The sequence below is a fragment of the Pituophis catenifer genome, unplaced genomic scaffold (assembly GCF_029215685.1).
Source record: "Pituophis catenifer annectens isolate HBS135680 unplaced genomic scaffold, rPitCat1.0.hap2 SCAF_2, whole genome shotgun sequence".
Classification (NCBI taxonomy): Eukaryota; Metazoa; Chordata; class Lepidosauria; order Squamata; family Colubridae; genus Pituophis; species Pituophis catenifer.
This window is the reverse complement of record NW_027256882.1, coordinates 131,623,024-131,640,821: the sequence shown is the minus strand read 5'-3', so window position 1 is coordinate 131,640,821 and position 17,798 is coordinate 131,623,024. Positions and strand designations below refer to the sequence as shown.

Sequence of the window (17,798 nt, the reverse complement as noted above, 5' to 3'; positions counted from 1 at the left end):
ATAAAGCCTATCTTACCCACCAACCCTAAAATCTCAGTGCAGCACACATGTGAACAAGTTTATAAACTCTTCACCCTGCCTCTCCATACTGATTTATTGCTGTTAACAGTTGCTACCGATTCTCTAGAAGTTATTGTTTCTGCATAATATTCTGACCGCAGAGATTGCTCAGTCCAGGAGCATTACTTGCTGTGATTTCTGCACTAAGAAGAGTCTCGAGGAATTCTGAGCTTTCCAGAAAATCCTCAATGGATGCAAAATCTGTAAACACGTAGATATTTACATACTGATATTATGTCACCCGTGAAAGGCCAGAAGGCAGCCATTCTTCACAAAGCAGAGAAAAATTTCTCAGACTACAAAAGTGGCTTTCTTTTATATGGCCATTTTTATATCTGACTGTGGACACAAAGCAACAAACAGAAAAGGGAGACAAGCTGATGCTTAAAATCAGCTATTCTCTAGCCAGTTTATATAGAGGATTTTGTACTGAACTTCTCGTGGATAAAATGAATGACCTGTAGACTCAGTGGAACAATGCAGAAGAAAGCCTCACCCCACCCCACCCCTGCTCCACCCACTAGCAGATTCCTCCAGGAGCATCACTATAGGAAAGCGCAGAGACTGCAAACACTATGGGCATAGCCAGAGGGCCAGGATTCCATGGCAGCAGAAGATCTGCACCCTTCTCCTTTAGAATACTCTTTATTATCTGGCTTCATTAGTGAGAACCACGTTCTACGCGAGTGCAAAACTGGATCCTCTTGGCTTAGGTAGACTGCTCATCAGACCGTTGTCTCGAGGCAATCGTCATTCGGACATCAAAAGTTTCTCTTTCCAAATTTCCAGACTCTTCCGAATTCCTTAATGAAGCGGCAGACTTGTCTGTTATTGATTTAGCTGAAACACACAAAACAGCCACATCCAATTTTACTGTTGGTCTTATAAAAAATGGTTGAGCCAATCAGCAGAGTCCATTTTCCCTGTACAAACTTCTTTCCTTCCCCTGATTCCTATGCACAAAACCACCTTAATTTGACATTTTCCGGTCCCTGCCCTTAAATGATGAAAGAAGAGACTTCAGTCTGGCGTCTCTAGTTAAACCTGGCAAAACCCCCTGTCTGAAATCCTGAAAAGCTTCTGCTAGTCAGAGTAACCACACAGGGTGAGAAGAAGCCCTGAACTGACAAAGAAAATTTCCTGGGATCCCAGACCTGCTATGATGTCATTCTACTTGCAAGCCATTTTAACTACTCTGCCGCACTTGAAACTTGCCTGTCTCTTAATTCCTCTGATGATCAGTGATTGAACATCTATTTTGGTTTGAAAGACATACTTGAAGGTTTAACATACAGGTAGGTTTAAAATACATAATGGGCTATTTACAATACAATTCATCAAGCCAAATATAGCAGCAACAATTACAGTGAGTCTTCAATTTACAACCTGTCCTTTGATAACGGTTTGAAGTTATGGCAACTCAGAAAGGGCACTTTACACTATCACCCCTGCAGTCATATGATTGTGATCAGGGTGCTGGGCAGCCTATTTGCACTTATGACAGATTGTCAAGCACCTCAGTTATGTCATTGCTATTTGCAGTCTTCTCTGCTGGCTTCCACAGAAAGTGAATGGGGAAGCTGGCAGGAAATGTTGCCAGCTGCTGAAGAATTCACACACACACCATTCTTAAGGAGTGGGTAAAAATCCTTCATAGGGCTACACAAACGAAGCTTTGAAATTTGTGATCCCCATTTTGTTTCCCCAGCCCAGCATAGCAGTTCCCTTCTGTCCAGAGGGGAAAGAATATAATCTAAAGATTATGAAGATACCTACTTAATTTCTCCAGCCCTGCACAAGAATTCCCTTTTGCGCAAGGAGAAGACACTAACTCATGCGTTGAGCTGAAGAAACAAAGCAGCGTTCTTCCCGATCCCCAGTTCGTTTCTCCAGTCCAGTACACAAGTTCCCTTCTGCGCATGGGGGAAAGAGGAACCAGTACACTGGGGTGGAGAAACAAAATGCATCTCCACTTAGTTTCTCCAGCCCGTTGCATGAGTTCCCTTCTGTGCATGACGGGAAGGGAACATCTGTGAAGGCTGTAGAACCAAGACTTGGATCTACCACAGGAGGTTCTTTCCAGATACCTTCCTTACCCTCCTTAGGCACACCGATCTTTCTCTTTGTCTGCTTAATGACCACAACTGGGAAAGCTGGGTTTGTGGTCATCAAGTAATGTGATCACATGGACATCTTGCTCAACAATTGAGATTCTGATCCCAATTGTGGTTGTAAATTGGAGACTAACATAATCCTCTTTAGCTATGTATTTTTCATAGCAGAGGTTTTTTGTGTAGGGTTACATTAAGCGTAACTGCCATTCATCTAATAGTTTTAATATTGTCTATTAAAACATGGATCAGGTGTCAGAAATACTTGTCAATTTCATTTTGTGAGCCTCTATACACCTGCAATTGCTGTCACCTTCTCTTGCAACACACAGAATCTCTCTATTGCTGCACCCTTTATTTTTAAATGGCATTTTATGGAGGATGCCATTTAAAAGATGCATCAAAGTTGAAAGCCTTGTGACTAGCAATTCATGCCTGATATAGTTCTCAGAAAGAGCTGAGATTTCCTATGCTAAAGCTGCATTCTGTCCTTTCTAGCATGACCGAACCAAGTAACATGAATGAGCCCAAATGATAGTCAAATCTTGTTTGTTCTGCTCGGTGCCAGTCCTATTTCCCAAATGCTGTATTTATAAAACAACATCTCTTTATACAGTAAGATCTGTACAACCTGATTTACACTTAATGTAATGTTTTTATATGAAGTAATATCCGAGAAGCAAACTTGTGTTGGATGTTTAACATTTGAGTGCAAGCTATAGAAATCCAAGTTTCTCACTAGCATGCTTATTTTCCCTCTTTCTATTCAAGATAACATGTATTTGCTTCATACATTCTAAAAGTACTGCCAATCTGCTCTCCCAGATGAGTTGGATGACTGCTGCCATATTGGGAGAGTAATCCAAACATCTGGAGGACATCAAATTTAGGAAGATTGTTATCAGAGATCTATTACTCTACACATGTAATTATGTGTAAACCAGTCTATATTTAATCTGTACTCTGCTGCTAGACCTTTCTTGAATTCAGTTAATAATAAAAAGTATGACCAAGCCATGCTTGAAACAGTGCAGGAAATACATTTTCCAAGATTGAATCTGGGTCAGTCACTGGGTCTCTCAGTCACTGGGTCACTCTCTACTGGAATATTCTCTATTCCATTAGAGAGAAGTTCCTTGAAGATGGGCTCCAGCACGAGTCTGAAAACTTGGAAGAGTAAACCTCTGGTCCCAGTGACTGACCCAGGTTCAATCTTGCAGCATTATCCTGGGACACATATAGTTGCTTTCATTTGTAATGAATTTTCCCTTCCTTATCTGGGCAAGGTAAAAACACTTCACTGGTAGGTTCTGTACTTTTCCTACATTAGTCACTGGATAGGTAAGCATTGTTTTGGAATGATAAATTCACCATAAATTCTGAAAAGATTCTTCAGCCAAGCTGCTGCAGTGTGATTCTTTAATGACTAAGTTTGCATTTGCATCTCAGATGTGACCATTCAGCACCTCAGTGCTACCAAGGGGAATTCTGTATAATGGACAGATGGATTCATGGCCATGAAGACTGCAAAGAAAGGTAGAATCACTCAGCTGGGAAGAGTTTTCTCACAAAAACAATAAAAGGCCTACCGGGCATGGAACAGTACATTAGTTCTTAACTACCAGTTTCATTCCTACTTCCACAAAATGATATCCTCTACCAGTACTAGATTACAGCTCCTGTTATCTTCTGTTTTGAAGCTTTGGGACAAAGCAGTTATTGCAGTCCAACAGAGTTGGAAGGTCAGGACAAGGCTGGGAAAGTATGCTTTGTTTCTGTCTGGCTCATAAGGGACTCTTTACCAAAGAGATGATGATGTCCTGAAGGCTTTCTCATGCTTTAGAGATCCACTGCCTACACGAATCATAGACAGAAAGAGGGGTTCCTGTGACTGGATGTCTGCAGAAAGGCAGAGGCTCAATGCTTAAGCAGGATCTGGCAGTTTCCTGGGAAACTAACCTCATCTCTCATGGGAAATGGAAGAACATAAACATACTAGTGAAAGCTGCAAAAGAGAAAGTTGCAGTCTGGCTATTATATTGCTGGCGTAAGAGAGGTTCTAACAAAGAAATAGTCCCAGATTTCAATACTTTTAAGCATAACAAGTTACTTTTTTTTAGTGAAGACTGAATTAAATTTTGGGATTTGGTTTACCCCAAATTTGGAGATTTCACAAATGCCCACTTTTGCCTGGCCTCATCATTCAAAAATTTCGATTTTATGAAAGGTCACTAATTCAATAGCTCTTTGTTTTTCTCAAGGAGATCTTGTGAAGTGTAGTTCTGTCAAGAAAGGAACAGATTGTTTTGAGTCTTCAGCAAGTGTTATCTGCACAATGCCCATCCTCCAGTGATAAAATTGAATACAGACCATCTCTCAGAAACTTCATTTGAGCATCATCACTGTTCTGCTTTCCTCAGCTATTATTTCATAGACAATTGAAGGAAATACTCTCTAAGCATTTCTGGGTGGGCTTCAGGCATCATTTCCATTTCTAATCAAGCTTGATTCAGGATTGTAACATACCTGACATGTTGCCGACGGACACTTTCGCAGTGTGGGGGCGAGCAGGGAGGTTAGCCAGGTCACTGAGCATGGGGTGCTGCCTTTGTGAGGAAGACCGAGCAAGTTTGCTTCTTGTTCTTGGGACATCTGATGAGAGAAGTGTGAGGGGTGGCATCAATGTTTTGGACACAGATGAAGATAAAGTCTCATAGCAACTCTAAGAGGTCAAACATGCCCCACCTGTGAAATTGCTGTATGTTTCTCTGGAGCAATTCTCCACCAGAACAAACACAAAGATCTGCTTGTTCTATAGGTTGGCCTTCTTCCACCTAGATCTCTCCTAATTTAGCTACAGCTTCCATAATTTCTCACTTAAGGTCATGCTGTCTATGTTAGGGAATCAAAAGGCTCCAAGTTGGGGGATACTGCTATAGACAATTACTTGACAGGAAGGTACAGTGCCAAAATACTTCAAAGTGCCTGGGATAAAGAGAAAGAATTGACTAGTCTACTCAGAGCATCTGCAAACAGAAGACAAAACTCACATTCTTTTCCGGTTATTGATGGAAGATGTGTATCCATACGTCCTTTGTAAATATGACCATCAAGACCCAGTATATCTACTTCTTCATGCTGGAAGTAAATGCAAACATAGAATAAATTTCAGCTGAACCTTGCTAAAGGTTAACCACTTTTTACAAGGGTTTTTACTTGCAAAGCTGAAGAATAAGCTTGAAAACCGCACTCTGGTTTAAAACCAGATAGACCATTGGAACTTAGAAATTGGATTTTTTCCTTTTAAAAAATTCACAGGCAGCTACACATGTCTTGTCCCTAATCATTGCCGCCTCCCATCTGCTGCCTCATTTCCAGTTCTTGAAAATTGGAAGAGGCATGTCAGGTCTCTCAATTGCCATTCAGAAATCCAATTCTATTGAACTATACAGAGCGAAACAAGAGGGGATTTCTGCCCCTTGCAGTAAAAAGATACATGCGAGTATTGGGGACCCTACTTGTGCGGTAGCAGGGCAGGAGCAAACATGGAAATCAAAGAAATATGGCTTAAAAATTAATTGAACTCATTGAAGATTTTAATTCATTGTGGTCCAATTTTGTTTCTGAGCATAATTAAGCAAGCTGATCCTCTGATCTCTTGTTAACCTGAGGGTCCTATTGAGTGATCAGCTCCTTTCACACACAAAGGATATGCCAGTCACAATTTTGGAATGTCCCTGACAACACTGGGGGCTTCTGCCAAACGGTTCAACTTCAGAACTTTCTCCAAAGAAGATACTGTAGTTCCAATTGCAGGAACAATCACTTTGGCCCAATGTTGCTGGGGAGATTTCCATCTCAGCAATTCTAAATTGCCTTGTTTCCTTTCTTTCCATCCTTTTTCACCCAACAGAATCCTCCCCTGACAACCGCTGACTTAATTTTCGCCACCTTCACTTGAGAGTAAAAAGCTAATACCTCACAGTGGTATATGTTATCTGGCATGTAAGGTAAGTGGGATAGGTAGTGCATGTTGCATGAGGTCACAAAAACACAGTGAGGGGCTGTAATCAAGAAACCACCCAGTAGACACAGCTTAGCTTTTTCCAATCTGCAACCTCCCTCAGAATTCTTAAATTACATTTCCCACCATCTCTAGCTGACACAATCATGGGGGGAATGGCTGTAGGATTTGTAGTCATACTGCATGTGTGTGTGTGTGTCTATACATGTCTGTGTTATACCGGATGAGAAGGTTTTCAGCTGCATCTAGCATTATTGGAGTCAGAACAATGGACTTGTATTAGCATGGATGACTCTAGCAAAGATGGCCAAGTTGTGTTATCGCATCTCTGCTAATGGAGGGGAATAAAAAGAAATTAGAGGAACATGTGGCTTAAAAGACTTTTGTTCTTCAGTTGCTTTTATATTATAGAAATCTCAGAGACAGGTAGCAAAGTATATCCATTATCTCAAAGACTATACCAAACCACCAACCTTGACGTTAAAGAGTGTGAAAGGGGAGACTCTTAAAAAAAATGGTGATGTTGTTATCACTGTTATTCAGAAAGGCTTATACTCTTTCTTCTCCAAGTGCTTGAACAAGGCGAGAGATTGTTGTGAAAGACCGACAAGCTTGTCTGATCAAACAGTTGGCTGGCACTGGATTGCATTTCTCACTGCTGCCCAAATAGGAAGCCCTGGAAATTTCCTCTTCATGTGCTCTTCTGCTTTCAGTATTGCAGGCTGGGGTCCTTCACGTTTGGTTTTTCTAAAAAGAATCCTACACCCTGTTTTGCCCCTTCCTATTCTCCCACCAACACAGACAAAAAAGAAAAGCTGACAAATCTTGAAATAAGCTTCTGAAATAGAACTGTTCTGATTTTTCCAAAAGAAAGCATCTGCTAGTGGGGCCCCAATTCTCAAGGAAAAGAAAATGTCTCCAATCACAAGGAAGGACTAAACAAGAGATTTCTGTTCAGATCATCTTGCAGCAGACTTTGTATTCCTTCATCCTGCAGTATCTTCTTCCATTACACTATAAAACTGCCCAATCCTTTAGGAAGACACAAACTTTGTCATTTTTAAAGCAGAGGCATTAATATCAACTAGCTAAGCGATACTGCTTTTAATGGGCCTAGCGTAAGTATGACTGGGTCTCCACCCAACCATCAGTTAAAACAGAAAGGGTAACTGTGGACATGAAAATGACAAAGTAGTCTATACATAATGCAGCAAAGTTCACAATATCCCTTATACTCTACTGTAGTTGATCCAGACTGTATCTAAATAGGAATGAGGTCTTGAGGGAGGTACTGGTGGAGCCAGGCCTCAATTGCTAAAAAAGAGGCAAATTCCATGCTTAATAAAGATAAGATTTATAGGGCTCCCACCTTGAGGCACTGTAAGAATGTAAACAATGGACAAAGAACACCTGTGGTTTAACCCTGCTGGGCTTTTTCTTACATTAGGCAAGGGCTGGGAAGCCTACTACCTTCTCTGTATTGCTTAATTACAACTCTTAACAACTGTCTCCCTTGGCCAGTCAGTCTAAGGTTTCTAGGAATTGTACTTCAGCAACATCTGGAAGGCCACTAGTTCCCTAGATCAATATCAGGCTCTTCCCCAGGTGTATCAAAACTTAATGGCTAACAAATAACCTCAAACAAGTAGCATCCTGCTCATGGAATGAGCACCTCAGGAAGGGAAACCTGTCAGGCACTAAATGACAAAATGTCAAACCTGTACTACAGGTAGTCCTTGACTTACAACAGTTCGTTTAGTGACCGCTCAGTTACAACAGAATGGACTGAAAAAAGCGATTTATGACCATTTTTCACACTTATGACCATTGCAGCATCCTCATGGTCACATCAATATTCAGACGCTTGGCAACTGACTCATATTTACATCAGTTGCAGTGTCCCGGGGTCATGTGATCCCCTTTTGTGACTTTCCGACAAGCAAAGTCAACGAGGAAGCCAGATTCACTTAACAACCAGGTTACTAACTTGACAACTTCAATGATTCACGTAACAAACGCAGCAAGAAAAGTTGAAAAATGGGGCAAAACTCACTTAACAAATGTCTGACTTAGCAACAGAAATTTTGGGCTCAGTTGTGGGCCATAAGTCGAGGACTACCCGTATTTACATCTCCTCTTTAGGTAAGAGTTCCTTGCCCTTTTGGAAGGCTGATCATGCAAAGCAGTTAAAGGCAGCACCAACATTTTAAGCTTCAAATGCAATTGTCCAGCTCTAGGTCCGTGCCAATGTCCATCCACTCTCTCCTGCTCTCTCTCCACCTGGCTCCTCATTACCTTCATCATTGCCAGCATGGTGCTTTCATCTGGCTGGACAGAGGGCATACTCTGGCTGAACTGTTGCAGTTTCACATAGCGTCTGAATGGATGGGTGAGGGTATGGCTGCCTCCACAGTGTCGAGGTATATTCATGTAGCTAACGTCAGCCATTTCTGGAAGTCTCTCTCTGTAAAGAGGCAAGGACCCATAATTCACACGAGGCAAAGTCCAGCAGCCCTGCGATCCCAAAAACCCAAAAAGAAAAACTGCTTTGTTTCAGAAAGATTAGATTCATTTCGGGACATTAGCAGGAGAAGGGAGGGCAAGGGAAGCATTGCAATTAAGAATTAGAACTCAACCAAGTTCAAGATCTGGCACGACTTTTCTGTGGTGGCCTGGTTTGAAGTGTGATCTTGGCTCCGTGGCCAGTGTGAATGTTTAATTTTTTGGTTCGTTGTGTTGTAAACCAAGCAACTGGATTAATCTGGTGAACCAGAATGTATAAAAGGACAACACACTTATGTCCTGCCATGTGGACATCCACTACATCTTAGCGTAGTACAGCAAAATGACTGATTTTGAAAAAAACAATTGTTCAGGCTCACAGCAAGGGTTAGAATGAAAGAGGGGTCTCTGGGTGGCAATCTGCTCCTATTTCCACCTTTCAAACCTCCCTTGTCCCCTGTAACAGCTGAACATTTTGTGGCTAAAATTCCAATATTATCAGATAAAAGGTGCACCTTTTTTGAAGGAATAGGGGTAGGGTAGATTAGCTATAAAAAAAATAGCATCTCTCAGAGGCCTTCTATCCTATTTTTCATATCCCCAAAAGGGAGAAAGTGCTTTTAAAAATAGCCCTGGCTTCAGGTGATATAATAGGAGAATTCCTGTGTCCAAAGTGGCTTCCTTAAATGGTATTAATGGGCAATGAGATAGTAATAACTTTTTCTTAATGTTGATAAAACGACCACCAATATCTTAGAGAAGGGAGGACCCCACTGGGCAGGATAAATAGCTCGAGCATTCTGGTGGGAGAAAGTCAAAACTGTCTGCAACCCAAACTTCCAGGATGGGACGAGATATTAGAACTGTCCTTCTTCAACTGGAAAAGGAAGGAACGTCAGCTGACATATTGCTTAGCGTTAGTCTGAACATCATTTACAATGATGTTCTACACAAGGTCCAAACTCTGGACTCCACAAAGGCACTCTTAGGACATAATAATGATGAGTGATTACGTTCCACTGCTATGCTGAAAGTATGCCCACCTGCCCAGAAGACATAAAGGTAAGATGAGAAAGCAGAATCAAACAACTGGGGGTGGGGGAATGTGTGAGGAAATGGCAGAAACCACCTCATCATTGTGTGTTTGGGTAAATGGCATTTGGGAAAATAGCATTGCTCAAGCAGTCTTTTCTAAATTCACCTTGCTTGGCAGCCATATTTTAAGCATGTCCTTGTTAACTTTGAAAATTCCAAATCTAGCCTTTTAGCCTGAAAAGTTAGCATGTTAATTTGCTTTTTCAGTATCTCAAATTTGAAGCACAAATCGTGTTCACTCTGTCCTTGAGTATTGCAAGCCTCCATGACAAGAAAGCTCCTGAGGATTATGTTAAGGACAGGAAATCAGGAGTCAAGGTGGTTCAAATGAATACAGTTTATTGCATGCCAACGCTCTACAAAATACTAAACTGCTAACAGGCAAAGTGAATTGGCGGTAGAGAGGAATCAACAGAATTCAAGGTGGGCTGGACTTAGATCTCTTGTGCGCACAAAGGGACTCGAGATTGATGATGCGCTTGACCCCTCCCTCTGGCTCAGCCTAGTTCTTTCCTACAGATTATATGGTCAATTCTCTCAGCCATGAAGCTCTAGTGTAAGGTTTGGGGCCTATTTGGTCTCATGAGTGATGTGATAAGAGGTCCTGTCCCAGGGTTTGACATATAGAAGTCTCAAACTGATCCTATATGATCATGAGAAACAACCCTAACAAAACTGGTGGTAATGAAACAATAAACTGTCTTTTGTGGTCCTAAGAAATAAGACTGGGTCAGCAGAAAAAGGAAATAAGACACAGAGTCTAGATTAGTTTTGTTTTTGAGCAGGCTCTGCTATGCTTCTCAACAAAGCATAATCCACGTTTGCCCTTTATAGAAGTGAAAAGGAAAGTCTTTGTGGGGGAAAAAATAGATCCTCATTGGAGGCTCCCAACTTAGAGTCTTTTAAAGGGATGGGGATTAGAGAATCAGACTTTTAGACCTTCATTCTTCACAGCAAGAAAACTGTCCTAAGATCTCCATAGGTCACTTTTCTCATATCCTCCCATGATGGCGTCAGAAGTGCCAGTGTTTAGAACGTTGCTAGATCTTCCAAAATGGAAAAATGGACAATAAAACCCAAATAATATTTAAAAGTTGCCTCATTCTTGCGAGACACTTAATGCAACATGATTTTTTTTTCCTCACATAAAATGTGAAATAGCAGCTATTTTTAATGCTAAGATCTGTGAGGTTTTGCAACGGAGCCCATGGCTGGAAAAGTGGATGGATGGATGACCCCATTTGCTTTCTTCAAGTCACAAGTCAGCTGTTTCATAACTTGGCTCTCTCAACAGAGACACAGTCCCAGTCTTTACCACTTCACTCTTTCTCTCCTGGTCTGATCCATCCATTTACTGCTTGCTAATCAGATCATATAGGACTCCCTTTTGGCCTATCCCTTTTCCTAAAGACACCAGGAAACATTAAGCTTCTCCACAGAAACCCTGGGAATAGATTCACTGAAACACTTGGTAGAGTACATAGCAGCAGCCTGCTTGAGCATCATGTTCCTCGCCTCTGCCTTGAAGGACAGGAAAGCACATAAAACATATGGAACAAACAGAAAGTTATTTTCACAAAGCCACTTCTGGAAAGCAGTTTTCTAGACAGAAAGCAGAATTTCAAGTAGGGAAACAAGACATGCAGCAGTAGCAGGGTTAAACTAATATTAATTTAAAGCAGAAATGCAAGCTAAATTGCAAGGTTGGATAGCATGAAATTTGATTACAAAATTCTTGTATCTCACAATAGACAAGAAGTCTAGTCTGAGCCAGACTTAAGCCTAAGCTAGTTTGGACATTATTTTCAGATTTGGATTTGCATGTATAGGAGCCACTTTATAGACATCACTGAATACATTGTAACATGATAACAATCAAGTCTGACTTGTTTAGCAAATCTGTGAAGTTCTGAGCCTGTTTTGGGATTGCAAATGATTACCCAAGCAGCAAGTCCAACCACTAAAAGGTTCATTGTCTGATTACAAACCTACAAAAATGTAAAAGAAGCACATGAAAAGATTGCTTTAGGGTATGGCAAAATTCCTACATGGAAGAAATTTATGTAAATATTTCCTGCTTAATTTCATGATACTAAGCATGCATATGGAATGTGTGGCTTCCTTCCATATATACAAACAGAGATGATGTACATACAAGTTGAGATAAATTTCTTAATGGAAGCTCCTTTGCTGTATAGCAGTTTTTCAGTGTACGGTATATAAAAGAGAGTAGAGAATCTTCTCAACAAAAAAAACCTTCCAATCAAATTCCAGGAATTGTAATTGCTTACAGCTTCCTTTTGCAAACCTTTCCTCACTAAAACAATTTTACATGGTTATCAAATTTAAATAGGACCCTGATTCCAAGGTCTGAGTAAAAAGTCACTATTTCTTGGATACACTTAATCAATTCAGCTTTAAGCTAAAGCCAAGGAACTATTGGCCCTTCCTTCTAAATCAGGGGTCCCCAACCCCCAGTCTGTGGCCCAGTACCAGCTATGGCCCATTGGGAACCGGGCCGCTCAAATGGCAGATGAATGTGAAAAGCTCTATTTGTGATTAAATGCATTGGTTAACTCTAGATTGAAGGTGGTCTTTTACTGTGTCCGGTTCTTGGCCTATAATTTGATTTGTCCAGATCTGGTGTCAACATTCAGATTGATAGGACAAATGCTGTGTCCTGTGGAATATTCAGAGCTCATTGAGAGAAACATCATCATCATCCCTGTAATTTTTAAAAATTATTATTCCCTTTTCAATGTGCTGCTTTTATAATTTCCTGCCCTCTCTGCTTTCCTGGTAAGTTTGGGATGGGAGTGAGGTATGACTGGCTATAAGTAGGCAGAAATGAGTAGTAATGCTCAGTCTATTATTCACCATAACAGTGCTAAAGAAAGGCAGGGCAAGGCCCCTCTGATCTTCTGTTTTCCTGAGTGAAGCACCAGGATGACAGATTGATCAGAGCCCTGCTTTGTTTTCTATATTTTTGTCTGGCAAGATGAACAGTTTGTTTTATCCCATAAGCCCTACCGTTTGCCAAAAGGGCTTGAGCCAAGATACTGGGACTGCAGGGCATCCCTGATCATCTGAGCGTTGACCCTGGCAGCTCCGCCATAATGACTCTGCACCTTCTGTATGTCCATGAGCATCTTGGAATGGATGCGCCGTAACTTGTTCAGACTAGCACTCTTCTCCAGGGCATCAAAACGAACACCCGGTCCTAATTTCAAATTGCTACAATACAGAATAGGGAAGAAGTAAGAAGAGGAGAAATGGATGCAGCCCAGTGCCAGAGCAAGGAGACAGCAACAGTCAAAGAACGAGGATGGGGGGGAAAACATGCTGTTAAGCAAGGCACATGCACCCAACATCTTTTGCTAGCATTCATATAACAGGCAGCAGTGGTGCAGAATGTATTTGCCATAGATAACTTTCTGGGGACCACATACCTCCCCATACATATACTCTCTTTCTATTCTCACACATATCATGTGGCCCTTTGCCCTATCTCCCACATGCATACAAGTCACAACAAATAAATGGGAAGATTTATTCCCTAATTCTCAGGAAAGAGGAATCAAGCAGGCTAAGGCACTGGGACACTCTTAAACACAGATATGTCACTGGGCTTTTTAAAAATTCCAGCTACTGATCAAAACAAAATTAAATGAAGATAGATGATAGATAGATAGATATGGATGAGGTGTGTGTGTGAGAGAGGGGGGGGGGGAGAGAGAGAGAGATTGCATGAAGAAGGGAGATGAAGGGAGGCTATTGGAAGGGTCCTAGAGGCCATTTCCAGTTAGGAGTTCCCTGCCCTTTATTAATATAGAACTCTGTAATCAGCAAGAATGAATTAGATTCACACAACTATGAAGAGACTTTAAAGTGAATATTCTTCTATGGATTCATTCAGACTTAACCCAGACAAGACCGAATGGCTGTGGGTATTGACTCCTAAAGACTATGTTGACTGTCCATCATTGGTTCTGGGGGAGGAGAAATTGTTCCCCTCAGAATGGGTTCGCAATTTGGGTGTCCTCCTAGACTCACAGCTAAGATTAGAGCAACATCTGACAGCTGCGGCTAGGGGGACCTTTGCACAGGTTGCCTGGTGCACCAATTGCGACCCTACTTGGATCAGGAGGCTCTCCTCATGGTCACTCATGCCCTTGTCACTTCACGGTTAGATTATTGCAACGCGCTCTACATGGGGCTACCCTTGAAAAGTGTTCAGAGACTACAGTTGGTCCAGAACGCAGCCGCGCGAGCTGTCGTGGGTGCACCTAGGTACACCCACATTACACCAATTCTCTGCAAGCTGCACTGGCTCCCTATTGGTCTCCAGTCACAATTCAAGGTGTTGGTTATTACCTTTAAAGCCCTACATGGCTCAGGGCCAGGTTATCTTCGAGACCGCCTTCTATCGCATAATTCCCAATGACTGGTAAGATCCCACAGAGTTGGTCTCCTCCAGGTCCCGTCAGCTAAACAATGCCGGCTGGCGGGCCCGCGGGGGAGGGCCTTCTCTGTGGCTGCCCCAGCTTTCTGGAACCAGTTACCTCCTGAGGTCCGGACCATCCCCACCCTATTGGCCTTCTGAAAAGCCGTGAAGACCTAGCTTTTCCGGCAGGCCTGGGGCCATTGATCTCACTCTTGCGATCCGGCGAGATCCGGCCATGAATGGTATGAATGAGTTTTAATATTTTTAATGTTTTTAATTCTTAAATGTTTTTAATAGTGATTTTAAATGCATTGTGAGCCGCCCTGAGTCTTCAGAGAGGGGCGGCATGCAAATTGAATTAATAAAATAAATAAATAAATAAATAAATAAAATAAACTAAGATGTATGCTATATGATCCAGCCATAGGTTTTTGGAAGCAATTCTACAGATATAAGAAATCTAAGAAATGAAGAAATGTTTTGAAACTAGATGTTCACTTCCCATTTTCTCCACTGCCATTGAAAGTTTTACAGCAGTAACAGAAAATATTTTAAATTTCACTACAGGTAGTCCTTGACTTACAACTATCTGTTTCACAATTGCTTGAAGTTACGATGGTGCTGGAAAGGGTGACTTATGACCAGTCCTCACACTTTCAGCCATCGCAGCATCCTGGTATTGCAATTGGAGTGCTTGGCAACTGGTTTGTATTTATGATAGTTATAGTATCCTGGGAACACATGAACACATTTGCAACTTTCCTAGCCAGTTTCCAACATGCAAAGTTAATAGAGGAAGCCAGATTTGCTTAATGACTTTTAAGCAATCTAGGAGGCACGATGGCTCAGTGGTTAAAGATGTGAAGTTTGTCAGCTGGAGAGCTGACAGCCCAGGCTTGAAATCCGAGTGTTGTGCAATGAAATGAACTCCCATTCCTTGCCCCAGCTCCTGCCAACCTTAGCTGTTCAAAAGCATGCAAATAAGAGCAGCTAAATAAGTACCACTTTGGTGGGAAGGTAACAGTGTTCTGTATACCTTTGGCATATAACCATGCCGGCCACATGACCACGGAAAATGTCTTCGGACAACGCTTGGTCCCTAGATTACGAAACAGAGATGAGCACCTTCCCCTAGAGTTGGATACAACTGGATAGAGGAAACCTTTACCTTTAAGCAATCAGTCCTAAAACCGGGTATGAGCACGTGATGACTCACTTAATGATCATATCACTTAGCAACAGAAGTTCTGGTGTCAATGATGGTTGTAAGTTGAGGACTACCTGTACGTAACGAAGGTTCCATCCCAAGAACATCATTCGAGCTAGATGGATACTTTGCAGTTTATATATTCATTCCTCCCTATGGATTCTTACTCCAAATTTCTCTCTCACTCAGTTCCTGAATATAGAGATAAAGAAACTGCAAACAAAGAAAACACAGAAGCTCCTATCTGCATTTTACTTGCGGTTCAGTTGCCTGATTTGTTCCATTTCATAAACCATATACGGCCGGAGGGATTGATGAGCAGGTAAACCTGGAACAGCTGGGAGAGTCGTAATTCGCCTGTCAAGATAATACGCAGACCAGATAAATAAAGGAGGATGCAGAACAAGTGAAAGAGGAGAGGGCAGCTGCTCCTGGCCTAACACAATACCAGCATTTTATTAATGAAGAAAAGGCTAGCTCCTCAGGAGATAGATGGACATAGGCAGCAACTCGTTGAATAGCTGAATCTACAGCCTAGTAGAAGTGTTCCTATACTTGGACCTAAGCAGATTGATTACTGATCTGATTTTGAAAATGTCAAGCAAAGACTTACGGGCCAGGCACCACCATCTCTAAGGGTCGGTCACAAGAAATGCAGTGGAAGTGAGCCAGGAGTCTCCTGTTTGAGAACAAAAAAGAAACAACAAATCAGAGAAGGGAATGGTTGGAGTAGGGGGTAAAAGATATGTTTGGCAACAACAGGAGCGTGCTTCTTTTTTTAAACTAGAAGGCCATAGAGTGGGGATAAACGCAACCTAGCATGTTTATATCACGCAGAGGCATTTTTAACATACCCATTAAATTGAGTATTTATTTCCACAACAAACAATTCCACTTTAAAGAAGCCAAGTAAAATAAAACAAACATTCATTCGGCAAGGATTCAGAGTTCAGTTGATGGAAATTAATGAAAGCATAGTGGAAATTCTCACCAACTATATGTTAAAAATGCCCCCGGGGAGTGTTGAACTCTGAATTTGCTGCAGTATCAGGAATTACAGCATATTCAAAGAGGAGAAGGCAAGACAAAGAAACAAAGCGGGGCTGGAACAAGAGCTACATTTGACTTAAAATTATATTTTATTCAATTAGTTAAACGCAGTTAATAAGATTACTCTCCGTGCATTTAATAATTCCCCCCTCTTGCAATCTTAAAAATTTCAATAGTAATTTTGAAAGGGATTGGGGGACCACAAGAAGACTTTAGAGGGAAGAAATCTGGTACAAGAGGCTCAGGCTGTGCATCATGGGTAAATACAGTTACTATGAGGGAGAATAAAAGATGTCCCTGAAAGGATGGAAAAATCTGGCCACTGTACACATAGTCCTTCACTTATGACCCTAGCTGAGCTTAGCCATTACGTTCATAAGTCATGATGGTTTTAAAGTGGGTCACCATGTGACAGGATCCATTTTTACCACTTTTGGCAGTGGTTGTTAAGCAAATGTGCCATTGTAAAGTAAAGTGTTCCTTAAAGCTCGGTTTTTGCTGGCAACTGGAAGTAAACACCAGTTTATGGAAAAAACCATCATAGATTGTGGTCATGTGACTGTGGGGTGCTGCAAATGGCTGTAACTATGGGAAGGTTGCCAAGTGCCCAAAATGCGATCCCCATGACCACAAGGAAGAGAGAAATGTCAGAACTTCAAAATCAGGTCGTAAGTTCCTTTTTTGAGGATGGGGATGGGGTGTCTGTTGTAACTTCAGATGTTTGCTAAGTGGTAAGTTGAGGACTATCTTATCTCCAGAGCCAGTGAGCTGCAGATAAAATAGCATCATCCAATTACATTTGATTAAGGAGAGATTGCAAAAGGGTTTCATGAATGGAAAGATGATCTGAAGTATGATGATGGTTTGTTTGTGCTCAGAAAAGGAAAAAGGGAGAGAGAGAGAATTTCCCTCTCCAAAACAAGGAGGAGTTTTTTCTCTTCAATTTGGAGAACGCCAGAACAGATCTTTATGGGAAAGCTGTGTGGGGTGCTTTTTCCTTCCTGCCTCAAAAGCAGTGAATGAGATAACTAGCTTTCTTCCATCTCTTTCTACATAATGTTTGATCCACTCCAAAGGCCCTAGTACCAACGATCCACGGCATTACCAGCTATTAAAACTGATAGGGGCACCATGTGTTAAACTGATCATCTCCTCTAGTTCTGGGGAAATTGTAGCTGCCCAGATGCTACTGACCAACTCCCAGGCGCTCTCCCAGCATGGCCACTTGGGAAGAATGTGGGAGTTGGAGTTTAGTAACCTTGGGGAGGCCACAGGTTGCCTATCCTAGACCCAGCTCTCAGCTCA

At 41.7% G+C, this 17,798-nt stretch overlaps 1 protein-coding gene across 1 annotated transcript in view; it reads right to left on the bottom strand.

Moving 5' to 3' along the window:
- Positions 1–717: 717 nt before the first annotated feature.
- Positions 718–17,798, bottom strand: part of QRICH2 (glutamine rich 2) — a 40,105-nt gene continuing 23,024 nt past the window's right edge. Inside the window, exons 9-15 of the mRNA XM_070934411.1 lie at positions 16,057–16,122; positions 15,699–15,800; positions 12,823–13,026; positions 8,491–8,659; positions 5,222–5,309; positions 4,698–4,823; positions 718–900 (exon numbers count right to left, since the gene is read on the bottom strand). Of these exons, the coding sequence (XP_070790512.1) occupies positions 770–900; positions 4,698–4,823; positions 5,222–5,309; positions 8,491–8,659; positions 12,823–13,026; positions 15,699–15,800; positions 16,057–16,122 (886 nt within the window). The 3' untranslated portion in view covers positions 718–769. The remainder of the gene's footprint in view (positions 901–4,697; positions 4,824–5,221; positions 5,310–8,490; positions 8,660–12,822; positions 13,027–15,698; positions 15,801–16,056; positions 16,123–17,798) is intronic.